Consider the following 15,182-nt stretch of genomic DNA (forward strand, 5'->3'; position numbering starts at 1 on the left):
TTTGAATCGTAACCCATTTTTCTTAAGATGTAACTGAACTATCGGATTGGTTCGTTACTAGATTAGAATGAAATTAGCTGTTTGCAAAAATAAAAAGTCTTGAAACGTTAGCCTCCTCTCCACAATCCAGTTTGAACGGAAGTGCTTAAATCTGATTTAGGTTGCTATCCTAAACCCACAGAAGTTGTTTTGCTGAAAAGACTGGGTCTAGAATGTGGGCTCCGAATTGAGACGACAGTTTGGCAGGCTTCTGCAGGACTGCTAAATGTTTTAGAATGAACTTTCTTTTTACCCAATGTTCAGGCTGTTTAGCAGGTCAGCGGCCAAATACTGTGCCATCACTGACTTGCAGATCAGAGTGTTAGCAATAGGAAAATGCACAGCGACTCTTTACAGGTGTGCCGGGAAAGGGATGGCCTTGCAGATTACAACCAAGTGCCAGCCCACAAATCTGACTGACTGCCCCAAATATAATCATCAAAGTGGCAGGCCCAGTGAGCTAAGCTCCCAGAGGGAGTTGCTTCTTGCATTCGGAATGTGACTAATCATGGTAAAGGGAATACGGGACAGGCCACGGCACGGTGCTCTGGATGCAGAAGATCTCTGGTCCAGTTCCTGGCCCCTGAGGTTAGGGCTCAGAGAAGGAATCTCTGTTGCCAGTCAGTGTATTGAGCTGCCTCCTGTATTCATAAATGTTATTTATTTTCAAGATTTATAGCCCACCTTTTTATAAAACCCCCAAGGCAGTTTACAATCCAGATTTTGCATTCTATTAACACGCAACAAAAACTATCAGTAAATAGTCACAAAAATGAAAAAGGGAACAAGAGCATAAAAATACATTACAGGTAAGACTCTGCAAGACCTTGCTGAAATAAAAATCTTCACCACCTGCCCAGCTCCAAGCAGTGACGGGGTTGGGGAGTTCCCCCTTGGGACACTGTTTGAAATCTTGGGGTGACACACCCAAAAAACTATTGCATGAAACCAGCTACAGGGTTCTAGTCACCCCAGTGAAATATTTAGGAACAGGGCTTTAGTCACTATTTCATAAACTTGTTTTATGGAAATAATTGGGTAGGCGAAATTTATCTTAACTTTCAAAAAATGTTGATGTGCATTCATTTTTGCTTTAGTTCTTTTTTTTAAAAAAAAGAGTATCACAAAAGCTCCCTTTTCCTTTTCGCAAGTTTGGAACCAAAGGCCCATTTATGACAGCAAAGGGAATTTTCAAAACTAAGTAAATAAAATGTTCCTAGCAGGTATAAGGGCACATATCTAGTGGGTCACCCTAAGGTTGGTTATAGATTCAGGAAGTAGTGCATTCCCTGTCCTCTTTTCTCTCTCTCTCTCTCATACACAACACAACACAACACAACACAACAGAGCTCAAACTTGCAGAAATAGCGTCAGTCGATGATTTGGATCAAAACTTGCATTTATCTTGCAAGTGCCATAAACGATAAATCTATGGGATAGTATGAGAAAGTTTTAGAAATATTTAACCATCCTTTTTTCTTGTATGATTCTTTTTCATTTCTGAGGTTAATGCAAATCTCTAACAAACACGTTTATCTGATTTAGAGAAACGTTTTTCTGACTGTTGTTTTTTATTGACATGTTAGGTAGGTAATGACACCATCGATTATAGCTCTTTTAAAGCCTAACTGCTGGACTACGGAGTGAAATATATAAAAGGCTTGCATTTGGTTCAGCGTAGCTTCCTGGCTTTAACAAAGGAAAAGCTTGCCATGTTTGATTTATATCCTCAAATGGATGCAACAATGCACGCATATGATTACCCTACATATGATTACTCATACAGAAAATCTGGTAGTAAGCTCCCCTATGTGCAATGGGGCTTACTCCCAAGTAACTGTATAGGACAGCAGCTTTAATGTCTGTTTGGTTACTGCGTAATTCTTCCTCTCCTTTTAAAGCACATCAAATATACGTAGATAAAATCTGTCATTTAATACATATTGTTGCATGTAGGTTGCTTCCCCTCCCTATACATTTTAATTACAAATGCTTTGTCAAAACACAAAGGCTTTTAGTGTTTTATGAAGAAATGAATATAGAATTAAAATCGCTTCATAATTATACAAACGTTTCTAATTTAAATGGTAAGCATTTGGGAGGGGGTAGGGCTGAAGAGATTAAAATACTTTGGATTAATTATTCCTGATAGACTCATATGCTCTTATTAACATTGTTTCCCTAACTACATTTACTTAGAAGTAAGTTTCATGTGATTTTCCGAAAAGCTTCTTAAGAACAGGTTGGGATGAAATCTCACAGAAATACATCCTGATAGCGCTTAGTGAAAAAAAATTATTTATTAAATTTTTATACTTTCCTTCAAAGGACCATGTCAGGGAACTGCCATCGGAGCTAGAGGCGGAGGGAAGGCTCCAAAGGGATGCAGGAGAGGGTCCCAGTAGGGAGAGAGGCAGCCCATCTGCTGGGGAAGGAAATCAGCGTAACACCAGTGGAGAAGGGGGGCAGGTGGGGGAATCGGGGAGGAGGCTCCAAGACTCTTCACTGGAGACCAGCATGAAGATACATCCGGTGTTCCATAGGTCCCTACTCTCACCGTACAGGGAGGGGCGGGAATTCCCGGGGCGGGAGGGAGGAGTCACCGCCCACCCGCGGGTAGAGGAGAGGGAACTCCACCACCAAGCCACGGAAATACTCGATTCTAGGTGGTGAGGGCGCCAGGTGGAGTACTTAGTGGCTTGGGAAGGAGAACCCGAGTCAGAAAACACTTGGGTCCCTGCTGAGGCGGTCAGTGATGGGTATCTAGTGGAAGAATTCCACAGCCTGTTCCCAGACAAACCAAAACCACTAGCGAGATTCTGGGAGGAAGAGTTTGGAACCACAGACGACAAGGAGGAATTTGTGGGTTTTCCTGCCTCTGAAGAGGAAGGAGGGGAAATGTCAGAGGGAGAAGAATCAGACTGGGAGGCCCACCCCGCGGCAAGATATCGGAGCGGGTGGGAAGCGGTTTTGAATCCTCAGAGGAGAGCGACAGCTCCTTCAGGGGCTTCCCCGCATAGTCGGCCGAGGAAAGGGACGAGGTTGGATCTGAAGGTCGGGCCGGGGGCGGAGGGGGTCCTGGGGGGGAGGTGGATGTCAGGGAACTGCCATCGGAGCTAAAGGCGGAGGGAAGGCTCCAAAGGGATGCAGGAGAGGCTCCCAGTAGGGAGAGAGGCAGCCCATCTGCTGGGGAAGGAAATCAGCGTAACACCAGTGGAGAAGGGGGGCAGGTGGGGGAATCGGGGAGGAGGCTCCAAGACTCTTCACTGGAGACCAGCGGAGAGAGTACGGGTACTCCGCTGCCCACACCCTCCCTGCGCAGAAGACTTCTGCGCAGGGAGAGTAGGAGGAGACTTGGCGTCAAACAACTTTTATGCTGGAAAAGGTTTAAGAAACGCCCACTGACGGATTCTGCCAGCGACTGAGACAGTCACGATGCTGGAGGCTGCTCAGTCAGAAAGGGTTAACCAGGTAACCTAGCCAGGAGTGGCGGCAACTTACGCACGAGCAACCCCTAAACCCATTACAGACCATGAGGTGGTTTGCAACATAAAACACAAATGTCAATGTATTACATAATATACAATATAAAAATCAAAACAGTTCTGTAAATATAAGTATAATAATAAGAAATAGATTACTGTTGTTGTTGATTTCTATACTGTCTTTCATCTGAGGATCACAGGATGGTTTGCAAGAACATTTTAACAAACAAAACCAATAACCCCTCACCCACCCAGTTTGAAAGGCCATAGATTGTTTAATTAGCCAAAGGCCTGGGAGAAGAGAAATGTTTTTGCCTGGTGCCTAAAGATAGGAATGAAGGCATCAGGCGAGCTTCTCTGGGGAGAGCATTCCACAAATGGGGAGCCACTGCAGAAAATGCCTGTTTTTGTGTTGCTGCCCTCCAGGCCTTTTGTGGAGGAGGCACATGAAGAAGGGCCTCAGATAATGATCACAGGATCTGGGTCGGTTCATATGGGGAGAGGCAGTCCTTGAGGTATTGTGGTCCTGAGTCGTTTTAAGCTTTATAGGTCAAAACCAGCACTTTGATTTAGGCCCAAAAACTCATTGGCAGCCAGTGCAGTTGTACAGTGGTACCTCAGGTTACAGATGCTTCAGGTTACCCAGGTTACAGACTCCGCTAACCCAGAAATAGTACCTCAGGTTAAGAACTTTGCTTCAGGATGAGAACAGAAATCGGGAGGCCCCATTAGCTAAAGTGGTACCTCAGGTTAAGAACTGACCTCCGGAACGAATTAAGTTCTTAACCCGAGGTACCACTGTATCAGGATCGGTGTGATATGCTTCAATTGTCTAGCCCCCGGTGAGCAACCTAGCCTCCGAATCCTGCACCAGCTGAAGTTTCTGAACCATCTTCAGAGGCAGTCCCACATATAACGTGTTGCAGTAATCTAACCCAGAGGTTACCAGAGCATACTCATAACAGCAACAGCAGAAACAGAAAAGAAAATCAGCAGTGTGTCTGAAATAAAAAAGCAGTACACACATACAGAACCTTCTCTCTATCCAAAGTAGTGGCCCACAACTGGGATATTTCCTTTCCTCTCCCAGTATCTCACCTCGGGAGATCTTCACTTCCCTGCCTTCCACCATCTCTCTCCCACGTTCATGTGGGTTTGATTCTTGGCCACCAGTGGCATCCCAGAAGGGGAAACACCAGAGTCCTTGTGGTATCTTCTGCTCGAGGGAACTCCCACTGGAATTGGCCCCTCCAGCAGTGAATTGGAGATGGTGACCTTAGTAACCTTTGCTCCACAACTAGTCCAGGCTGTGGTTGAAATTCACACCACTCTTTTTCTAGTGTACGATGTCTATATTGAGCACCCTGATCACTGGAGCACATAGGAAACAATGGGTTTATTACATTTATTCATGGAATTCGAGGCAAGTGTCCACAGGAGCTCCTAAGCAGTTCCGTCCATTCAGGCTATGGATAGACCTGCTTTAGTGAAGTTGCTCCATCATGTGACTGGGGTGGCCAACCTGTGGCCCTCCAGATTTCATTACATTCCAACTCCCATCAACCCCAGCCTGTGTAGACTATACTACTGCACTCCCAGCAACATCTGCAGAGCCTCAGGTTGCCCCCCATGCTTTAGACTATGCCCTAGTCCCCCAAGAGAAGCTACATTGCAGTTATTTCCTGCATTTCTCCCCAAGAGTTTTCTGTGTGTTGCCCGCATAGTTTTTCAGCAAAGTAGTGCTCAGGACCAGACCAGCTTAGTTCTAGCAGGGCATAAAACACTTCCTCTGGGTAACAAGGGCTTAGCGTCTCTGCAATAGAGATGCAAAGGAAAATGAATAGCAAAAGGATTTTGAATGTCATGGTTTTTAGCCCATCTTCCTTTCGTTTCTGACCCCATCCTGTCTCAGCTAAACTAATTGCTCTAGGTCAGTAAAATGTTTACATGAAATCCCTTCAATCTCCTTTCAGCTTTCGGTTTATGCTCTATACCACATTTGAGCTCATTAATCCTTGCCACTCAGCTGAGTCATCCATCATCTTTTGATCTTCTGTTAGGCCACACTGAGAGAGAGAGAGAGAGAGAGAGAGAGAGAGAGAGAGAGAGAGAGAGAATAAAGCTGCAGTGGTTTTAGCATGTCCCAGAGCCAAACAAAGTTGTGTGTCACTTGCTGCCCCTTTATGTTTTGCCTGTCTTAAACCTCATCATTTCATTTTCTCTTCTGCTCCTCCCTTACTGCACCACGTGAGTGAACAACAATGGATATTTTATTTCATTGTCTTTCATGTGCAAAGCAGTGGCTTTGTCAACATCCACATGAGAATTCTGTCTTTGATAGGTTCCAACGGCGAGCGTGACCATCGAAGGAGCTTCTGCCCTCAATCGTGTCCGTTGGGGCCAAGCTGGGAAAGAAGTGGCCGTTGGGGACTCCGAAGGAAGGATCTGGATCTATGATGTTGGAGAGGTACTTGTCTTTCTTCATAGATGCTCTGCATTCTTGCCATTTTTCTTGCAGCTTTGTAAATAAACATTTCACACTGGAGTAAGAAACACTTACCCATTTCATTGGCACAATGTGTTGATTCAAGCTGAAATCCAGCCACTTTCAAATCAGGGAGTTTTGCCATGGGTTTCAATTCATGGATATTTTAACCACACATTTAAATTTTATATATGACATTTTTTAAAAAAGTCTATCCCACCCACTTTTATGAGTAATGAGTTGAATTCTGAGACATGGCCACATAGCAATGTTAATCTTCTGTACTGATGGCTTCATTATTACAAAAGTAGGGTCAACTAACCTGTCTAATGCTAGTCTAGTTATTTATTTATTCAGATTTCTAAGGGTATGGAGTAGCCATGTTTAATGCAAAATACAGTAACAGCAAAGTTCATGATGCATATGGACACAATTGTGGCAATCCGGGGCTGGTTATGCATTGTTTTAATATACACAAAATGTGACTTGTAAAATGAGAAAATAAAAATAAAACTTAATCATCATAATAAAAAGAAAATGCATGCACAGTGGGTTTGTTAAAATTTATCTATACCCTGATCCATCTCCCACATGTATAACCCCAGCTGGATGGAGAATCAAGGATGCAAGCAAGTGTTGCATCTTTCAGGCTAATCGGCTGTTTGGAAGGCACAGCTGTATGGATTTTGTGCCTCTCTCACCAAGCAGCTGATCATCGTGATGGCAGCTTATTTAACAAGCTGTGTTGGGTCAGGCTCTCTGTAAGTTGTACCAAAATGCCAAGAGACAGACACTGAAAGCAAATTATGGTAAGGGCTGTTTCAAGTCATCTAAGATTCTAATTAGTTCTTTTATATATCAGGTGCTCTTTGATAAATGCATTCTTACCTATTCTGAGCCTTCAGAATAGGATTGACTAGAATTTAAATTCATTATATACATTGGGGCTTTGGAGGAAGTTGGTCAGCCCCAGGACTGCGTAGAGTGGAGAAGGCAAATTTTTAACTCTCTGCTGGCCACAATCTCCCCTTTCTGCCCACAATAAACTCACACTCCAAAGGGAAGTTCACACATTCGTTCAATTAATGTGCACTCTAATTTGTACCAACACTTTGAAAATAAGTTTCTTAAGTGTCTGGCAAGAAAGACCATGATAATATCTGCGGCCATCTCAACAAGGTTGTTAATTTTTATCAGTAAATTAATTGGTTAATGCTGAAGTTACATTACTTTAAGTTTACTTTTACTTGTGCCGAAGATTTTTGTTTCAGAGATGATGCTTTGTTTCGTTATGCTTTTGTTATCTTGACGATTGGTCCAATTTTAGACTGGTTAGTTTCATAGAATTGCTTAAAATGGGGCCTTGGGGTCAGGAACTATTGCACAGTATTGGTAGTGTGGTGGATTTGCAATTACATGGTGGGTAGATATCCGAGCACACCTGTGCACATATGACAGAACACGACCAAGGAATCGTGTTTAAAAAAATCTACCATTTTATTTTCTTGTGTTAAAAAAATCTAACATTTTATTTTCTCTCTTGCCTTTTTTACTGTAAAGAAAGAAAGCACCATGCTAATAAATACATACTATTGTATTTACAGCTACTAGGATTTCAATTCTTAAAAAAGACTGTGAAAAGTCACTGGTATAGGCAGATTTCAAATGCTAAGGATTTCTTTCATAGCATTTGGTGCTTTCTGAACATTCAAGCATTTTCATGTATTGTTCTCTCAGCAACCCTTCATTACTATAACCCTGCAGGGAAGGTCAGCATCTGCCATTCCCAAATTGCTTATGAAAGCTGCGACTGGAAGGGAAGGGTTTCCCTAAGGCAGGCATGTCCAAAGTCCGCTTCGGGGGCCTAATCCGGCCTGCCGGTTGGTTTAATCTGTGGCAGTTTAAACCTCAACAACTTCAATCCTTAAAAAAAGGTCAACAACTTTGGTGAGCCCTTTGGACGGCCCTCACGGCCCTTCACTTCATCAAATCTGGCCCTCTTTGGAAAAAGTTTGGACACCACTGCTAAGGTCACCTACTAGAGTTCATTGCAGGGACAAGATTTGTCCCAAGCCGTGCTTTTTTTCAAGAAAAATAGGTGCCAGAACTCACCACAAAGTTGTTACAGTAAGTCACTGGGCAACTCAGGGTAGCTCTGAACAGTTGCCGGTTTGACAACAGCTGCATTCACTGCCCACAAAAGTGCTAAAAGCTACAACGAGCTGTTTCCCTAGCTGTTTCCCAAGCACAATTCAAAGTGTTGGTGTTGACCTTTAAAGCCCTAAACGACCTCGGCCCAGTACACCTGAAGGAGCGTCTCCACCCCAATTATTCTGCCCGGACACTGAGGTCCAGCTCCAAGGGCCTTCTGGCAGTTCCCTCACTGCGAGAAGCAAAACTACAGGGCACCAGGCAGAGGGCCTTCTCGGTAGTGGTGCCCACCCTGTGGAACGCCCTCCCATCAGATGTCAAAGAGATAAACAACTACCTGACATTTAGAAGACACCTGAAGGCAGCCCTGTTCAGGGAAGTTTTTAATGTTTGACATTTTGATGTATTTTCAAACTTTGTTGGAAGCTGCCCAGAGTGGCTGGGAAAACCCAGCCAGATGGGTGGGGTACAAATAAATTGTTGTTGTTGTTTGGGGTTGCCCCTGGTTCTGGGGCAGGTCAAAGAAGTGCGCCCCCACCTCCCTCGTTCCCTTGGCTAGGGCAGCTCAAAAGGGCCCTCGCACAAACACACACATGTGCAACGGGAGAGGCCTAGCTGGAAGCTCAAAGCCCACCGCCGACTTCTAGCTTCTGGGAGATCTGAGTCACCACCCTGTTAGAGGCAGCTCTGCAGCTTATTTTAGTTTTTGTTAGTATTTCAGTACTTTAAATGTTTTTGTTTTCAAAACAAGCCCACCGCCACGACATAGGAGATGGATTGAAGAAAAGGAGATATGAATTGGCCCCACCCCATAGCTTGACCCGTTGTAGCTGGGAGCTGCGTGGAGTCATAGATCTAAACAAAAAAGTGTAGATTTGAACACGCTTGGCAGCTTCCGTTTTGACTTGGGCTTCTGTTTTGGGCTTCTCGGAAGTATGTAGAGTCGAGAAGCAGGTGAAGGGAGCGCCAGCCTGCCACAGTGCCCACCTGAGAGGTACTGGAACTGTGCTCCGGCATTCCCCGTCTGAAAAAACCCCACTGGTCCTAAGGCTTCCTGGCTTACAGCTCACTATCTTAGCTTACTGTGTTGCACTGGCTCTCAGGGGCATCTTTCATCTTGTCAACTTTCATGTAGACAAGAGAATGAATCAGTCCATGATACAGTTGTCTAAACGAGCACATGGGGTATTAATACAAAAAAATCTGAAATGGTGGGCTAGAAAGGAACAGTGGAAGCCTATAGGGGTGAAGAGTAGATGTAATGGAAATTAGCAGGCTGGATATAGTGTGTTGCAAGGCTGTTCTGAACTGCCCTCCCCCCCCGTACTAAAATCTGACTAAATTGATGTCAGTATGGTGTGTGCTTGATGGAATGTGCCTCTTTGTTGCTGAATGCAGCACAAAATGTAGCGTCTGCATTACAATTCCTGGAACAGTCGAGGGGTGACTCGCAGAGCAATCAGCTTTTATAGACGGAATTTGTTTTTTGTCATTATCTGTGATAGGATACTGGGATCTCCATCTCCCCACAGTAGGGAAACATTATGTAGCACATACAGATTTAGCTTTAACTCACACAAAGTGATTTTTATGGCCCATAGCAAAATTACTTGCGCATGACTCACATTTTTGGCTGGCTTGTGCTTTTGCGGGAGTCGCTCTTGCTCGCAAATGACTGCAGAAACATCTTGCTGTATCGTTACCATAATTGCTAAACTGTCTAAAGTCATTACACTCAAATTTCTGCTGCGGCACTGGCAGGACAGCATGTTTTATTTATTTATTAGTGTGTGTGTGTGTGTGTGTGTGTGTGTGTTCTGTTTCTGAGTGATTTGACAGACGCTAGAAATACCTGCGTTGACAATATAGTCTGTTCTCGCCTATTGTCTGTAGTCTAGACAGGCTGTAAATATGTCTCTTTGACATATCATACAGCAAGATATTTGGAGTATTTTGTTCATCTCTTCCAGATTAGCCATCCATTTCTTGGCTTCCCTCCACCCCCACATCAGAAGCAGAATGGACAATGATCCCAATCTAAAAAAACCAAAGAGGTAGTCCGTCAGGTGATTTAAAATTGCTTATATCATACATTGAGCTTAATATATCCTTCTTGGAGTAGGTGATTTGTGGAATGAATTCTGATGAGAGGCAGTCCACACGTTCTCCTTTCACTAGGGAAACCCAGAACCATTTATATTGGATCCCTGTTTCCCTTTCTTCAGTCTCAGCTATTCCATCTCTCCTTTGTGGATTGGATATATTTTCTGGTTGCATATCTACAAGCTGACCTGGAGGAGATGGAGAACCACATCTCCTGGATTGCTGGCAACTGCAACCTAAGTACCTCATTTCTAAGATGGGTGAGGGCTGAGAGATGAACAGGTGGCAACAGAAACAAAGGTGTTTGTCAACTTGTTGCTTAGCAGGGTTGGGGTGCAGAATGAATGCCTCATTCATTTCTTGTGGAACCCTACATATGTGCCCTAATGACATAATTCAAATGCATACTTGTTAGAAGAGAATGCACATTCTATGCAAACCAAGTTCATTAATTTACTCTTGCATGCTTTGGGATTCTGAAATTTTCTTCTTCTTTTTTTTTTAATAAATATTTTATTGAAATTTTTAAGTTACAATATAATAATCAAACAAAATTATAACAAAACGTAACATACTTTCTTATCTTCTTGTGACCTCCTCACATCTCCCGCCCCTACCTTCCATGTTGAAAAAATTTAATCCAGCAAATTATCACCTTACTTCCATCCTCACTGTCTAATTATCAATTAAATTTATCCAACTGTTTGTCCAAGGTAAAAATTGTTTTTTCTTACATTTTCTTATCTTCCTACTTCTCTTCATCTATTTTGATGGTGCCAAATTGTTTATGATCAAGCATCCTGCTTAGCATTCATACAGTTTACAATGTTTTTGCAAATAAATCTTAAATTTTTTCCAATCTTCTTCTACCGTCTCCTCTCCCAGATCTCGGATTCTGCCGGTCATTTCAGCCAATTGCATATAGTCCATCAGTTGCATCTGCCATTCTTCCAGTGTGGGTAGATCTTGAGTTTTCCAGTGCTTCGCGAGAAGTATCCTTGCTGCTGTTGTGGCATACATAAATAATATTCGATCCTTCTTTACCACCCCTTGGCCCACCATACCCAGAAGAAAGGCCTCTGGTTTCTTAGAGAAGGTATACTTAAATACCTTTTTCAGTTCATTATATATCATTTCCCAGAAAGCCTTCACTTTAGGGCAGGTCCACCAGAGGTGAAAGAATGTTCCTTCCTTTTCTTTACATTTCCAACACTTATTATCAGACAAGTGGTATATTTTTGCAAGTTTGACTGGTGTCATATACCATCTATACATCATTTTCATTACATTTTCTTTCAAAGCGTTGCAAGCAGTAAAATTCAACCCAGTAGTCCACAACCTTTCCCAGTCCTCAAACATGATATTATACCCAATGTCCTGTGCCCACTTTATCATGGCTGATTTTACCGTTTCATCTTGTGTGTTCCATTTTAACAGCAAGTTATACATTCTTGAAAGTACCTTAGTCTTAGGCTCTAACAATTCCGTTTCCAACTTCGATTTCTCCACCTGGAACCCTAACTTTTTGTCAAGTTTAAAAACTTCCTTAATCTGAGCGTAATGTAACCAATCTCGCACTTTATCTCTCATTTTCTCCATACTCTGCAGTTTCCAATTATCTCCATCCTTTTCTAGTATTTCCCAATACTTTGGCCAATTGGCCTCCATGTTGGGTCTTTTTCGGGCCTTAGCTTCCAATGGTGAAAGCCACCTTGGTGTTTTATTTTCCAGTAAGTCTTTATATTTTGTCCAGACATTAAACACTGCTTTTCTGACAATATGATTCTTGAAAACCTTGTTAATCTTAACCTTGTCATACCATAAATATGCATGCCAACCAAAAGCATTGTTAAAACCTTCCAAATCCAGCACATCAGTGTCCTCGAGAAGTAGCCAGTCTTTTAACCAGCAGAAAGCTGCTGATTCATAATAGAGCCTTAGGTCTGGCAGGGCAAAGCCCCCTCTTTCTTTCGCATCTGTTAGTATCTTAAACTTAATTCTGGGCTTTTTGCCCTGCCAGACAAATTTAGAAATATCTCTCTGCCACTTCCGAAAGCACTCTGTCTTATCCACAATCTGTAATGTTTGGAACAAAAACAACATCCTTGGCAATACATTCATCTTGATAGCAGCAATTCGGCCTAACAAGGAAAGTTTCAGTCTTGACCAGCTGTCTAAATCTCTCTTAATTTCTGACCAACATTTCTCATAGTTATCCTTAAATAAACTCAGATTTTTTGCTGTTATGTTTACCCCTAGGTATTTAACTTTCTTAACCACATTTAACTCTGTCTCTCTCTGAAACCGTTCTGACTCTGCATCTGTCAGGTTTTTCCCCACTACCTTAGTTTTCTGCTTGTTTAATTTAAATCCCGCCACCCGACCAAAGTCTTGAATTATTTGTAATGCTCTTTTCGTACTAGATTCTGGCTCCTGCAGGGTCAAAACTAGGTCATCTGCAAAAGCTTTAAGTTTATATTGTTTCACTCCGACCTGTATTCCTTCCACCAACCGGTCTCCTCTAATCATATTCAAGAGCACCTCCAGAACTGAGATAAATAACAATGGGGAAATAGGGCAACCTTGTCGTGTTCCTTTTTCAATTTTAAACTCTTCTGTAACCACATTGTTAACTAACAATTTAGCCTTTTGTTCTGAATAAATTGCGTCAATCCCATTTTCAAAACCCCGTCCCACTCCCATCCCTTCTAAGTTCCCTTTCATAAATTTCCAAGAGATGTTGTCAAAGGCCTTCTCCGCATCTATAAAAATTAGCACTGCTTTTATGTTGACATCTGTTTGCAAGAGTTCCAAAATATCGATAATGTTCCTTGTGTTAGCAAACAAATGTCTACCTGGGAGAAAGCCTGCCTGATCTTTATGGATTACTTCATTTAGAACTTTTTTAAATCTACTTGCTAAAATGTCTGCAAATATTTTGTAATCCACATTTAAGAGGGAGATGGGACGGTAGTTCTTGAGTTGTGTCTTTTCAGCTTCCGATTTTGGTATCAATGTGATAAAGGCTTCTTTCCACGGTTCCGGCGCCTTCTTCCCCTCCATAATTTCATTGCTGACCTCCATCAATGGTTGTATCAGATAGTCCTTCAATATCTTGTAGTACTTGGAGGTCAGCCCATCTGGCCCTGGAGATTTGCCCAATTTCATGTTCTGAATGGCAAGCTCAATCTCTTGTGGTGTTATTTTACAATTCAGGATTGATCTATTTTCTTGTGACAATTTTGGTAGTCCATTCTTTTCCAAAAATTGTTTAATCTCAGCCTCATCTTGCGGCCCTTGTGTATATAGTTTTTTTAAGTATTTCTGGAAGCATTTTCTAATATCCACGGGGTTCTGAATGTTTCTTCCTTCAATCTCTAAATTAGTAACTGTGTTTAGTTTTTGTCTTTTCTTCAACTGCCAAGCTAGCAGTTTCCCACATTTATTTGCAGATTCAAATGTTTTTTGTTTCATTAGTTTAACTTTCCACTCTATTTCCTGGTTTATCAGTTTAGAATATTGTGCTTGGTATAGTTTAATTTCTCTCAGAATCGGCTGTGACTTCGGTTTAGATCTTAACTTCTTCTCTAGTTCTTTAATTTTCTCCAAGATCTTGTCTTTTCTGAAATTTTCTTCTTTATCCCTTTTTTGGATTTATTTATTTTAATGTGCATATGTATGAATACGTAATTGCATGCTAAAAGCTTAGGAGTTTCTGACCTGGCTTGGATATTGTAACCAACCAATTCTATTTCAAACTAACCATACTGTGTCGTTTTGTCCAATATGAGAACGGCCATTAAATTGTCGTTTATTCGAAGAAGGCAGAAGCAGTAGCCACAATTTGATCTTGGCTCGTTTGGAGGAATTATAGTTTAAAACTCTTCAGAGCTGAGATTCAGAGAAAATGACAAACTGTGGTGAGCAGAAAATGGCAGTGGGTGCTTCCGGTCTCCTCATGGCCATGCCAGCAGAAGAGACTGGAGGAAGGACCCATGCTTCATACATGTAACGTTGGTTTAGCCACAAGTGAGTAATCACCCAAACATTGATGCTCCTATTTCCCCATAATCCACAATATAATTGCCCACAGTATGGAACATTGAAGAGGAACAAAGAAAAGGTTCTTATAGATAGCATCCTCCATGAGATCACCTCCCAGGCCATGCAGAATTGCTGACTGGCTTGTGCCCTGGCCAAAATTGGATGGCGCCATTTGCATAAAGTTACTCAGCATCTCCACAAGTGGCAGCTTTGCTTCCTTTGATTTCCACGAGGGTCAGGGTTTGACCTTTTTTATTCCATCCTGTCTATTAAATGGATGTCGACAATTCATTTTATGACACCGCAAACAGAAAAGACACGGGCAAATTGTACAGCCTAAGACTAGTAAGTTTAAAATAACATTAATATTTTCATTTTCTGATAGGTTTTTTAGCAGCATCTACATTTTTTAGCTGTTTGATTTCAGCATCATCTCTGAAAATAACTGAACACATTTATTTTCACAGCCAGGGGTCTATTTTCTCTCTGACACTTGTACATTCTGCCCATTAGAATGAATGTGAGTTATATACACATGTTTGAGGGACAACAATATATATATATATATTGTATACACACACACACACGTTCACATGTATGATAAGGTGAAAGAGCAGGTTATTGATTATTTGACAAAATAGAAATGAATTATCTCCATTATTTTTAAGTGTATCCAGCTGAACAAGAATATATCCAAGAAAAATCCATCTGAAATATTTTCTTTTCTGCATCTGTAGACCACCTATGTTATTTGGAGCATTATATAAAGCAGCACCCCAAAACTTGCCACCTACTGTTGTCATGATATGTCATAAGTAGTAAAAATGAGTGTTAAGCTATTCACCTCTGAGCACAGAGATATTCACATGCCTTGA

General features: G+C 41.9%; 1 protein-coding gene across 7 annotated transcripts in view; it reads left to right on the forward strand.

The window, feature by feature from the left end:
- Window positions 1-15,182, forward strand: part of DYNC1I1 (dynein cytoplasmic 1 intermediate chain 1) — a 253,297-nt gene that overhangs the window by 223,717 nt on the left and 14,398 nt on the right. For all 7 annotated transcript variants that reach the window (XM_080974760.1, XM_080974757.1, XM_080974758.1 and 4 more), the window contains one exon: window positions 5,866-5,991. In XM_080974760.1, the coding sequence (XP_080830886.1) occupies window positions 5,866-5,991 (126 nt within the window). The remainder of the gene's footprint in view (window positions 1-5,865; window positions 5,992-15,182) is intronic.

This window comes from Podarcis pityusensis (genome assembly GCF_964106645.2).
Source record: "Podarcis pityusensis genome assembly, chromosome: 12".
Classification (NCBI taxonomy): domain Eukaryota; kingdom Metazoa; phylum Chordata; class Lepidosauria; order Squamata; family Lacertidae; genus Podarcis; species Podarcis pityusensis.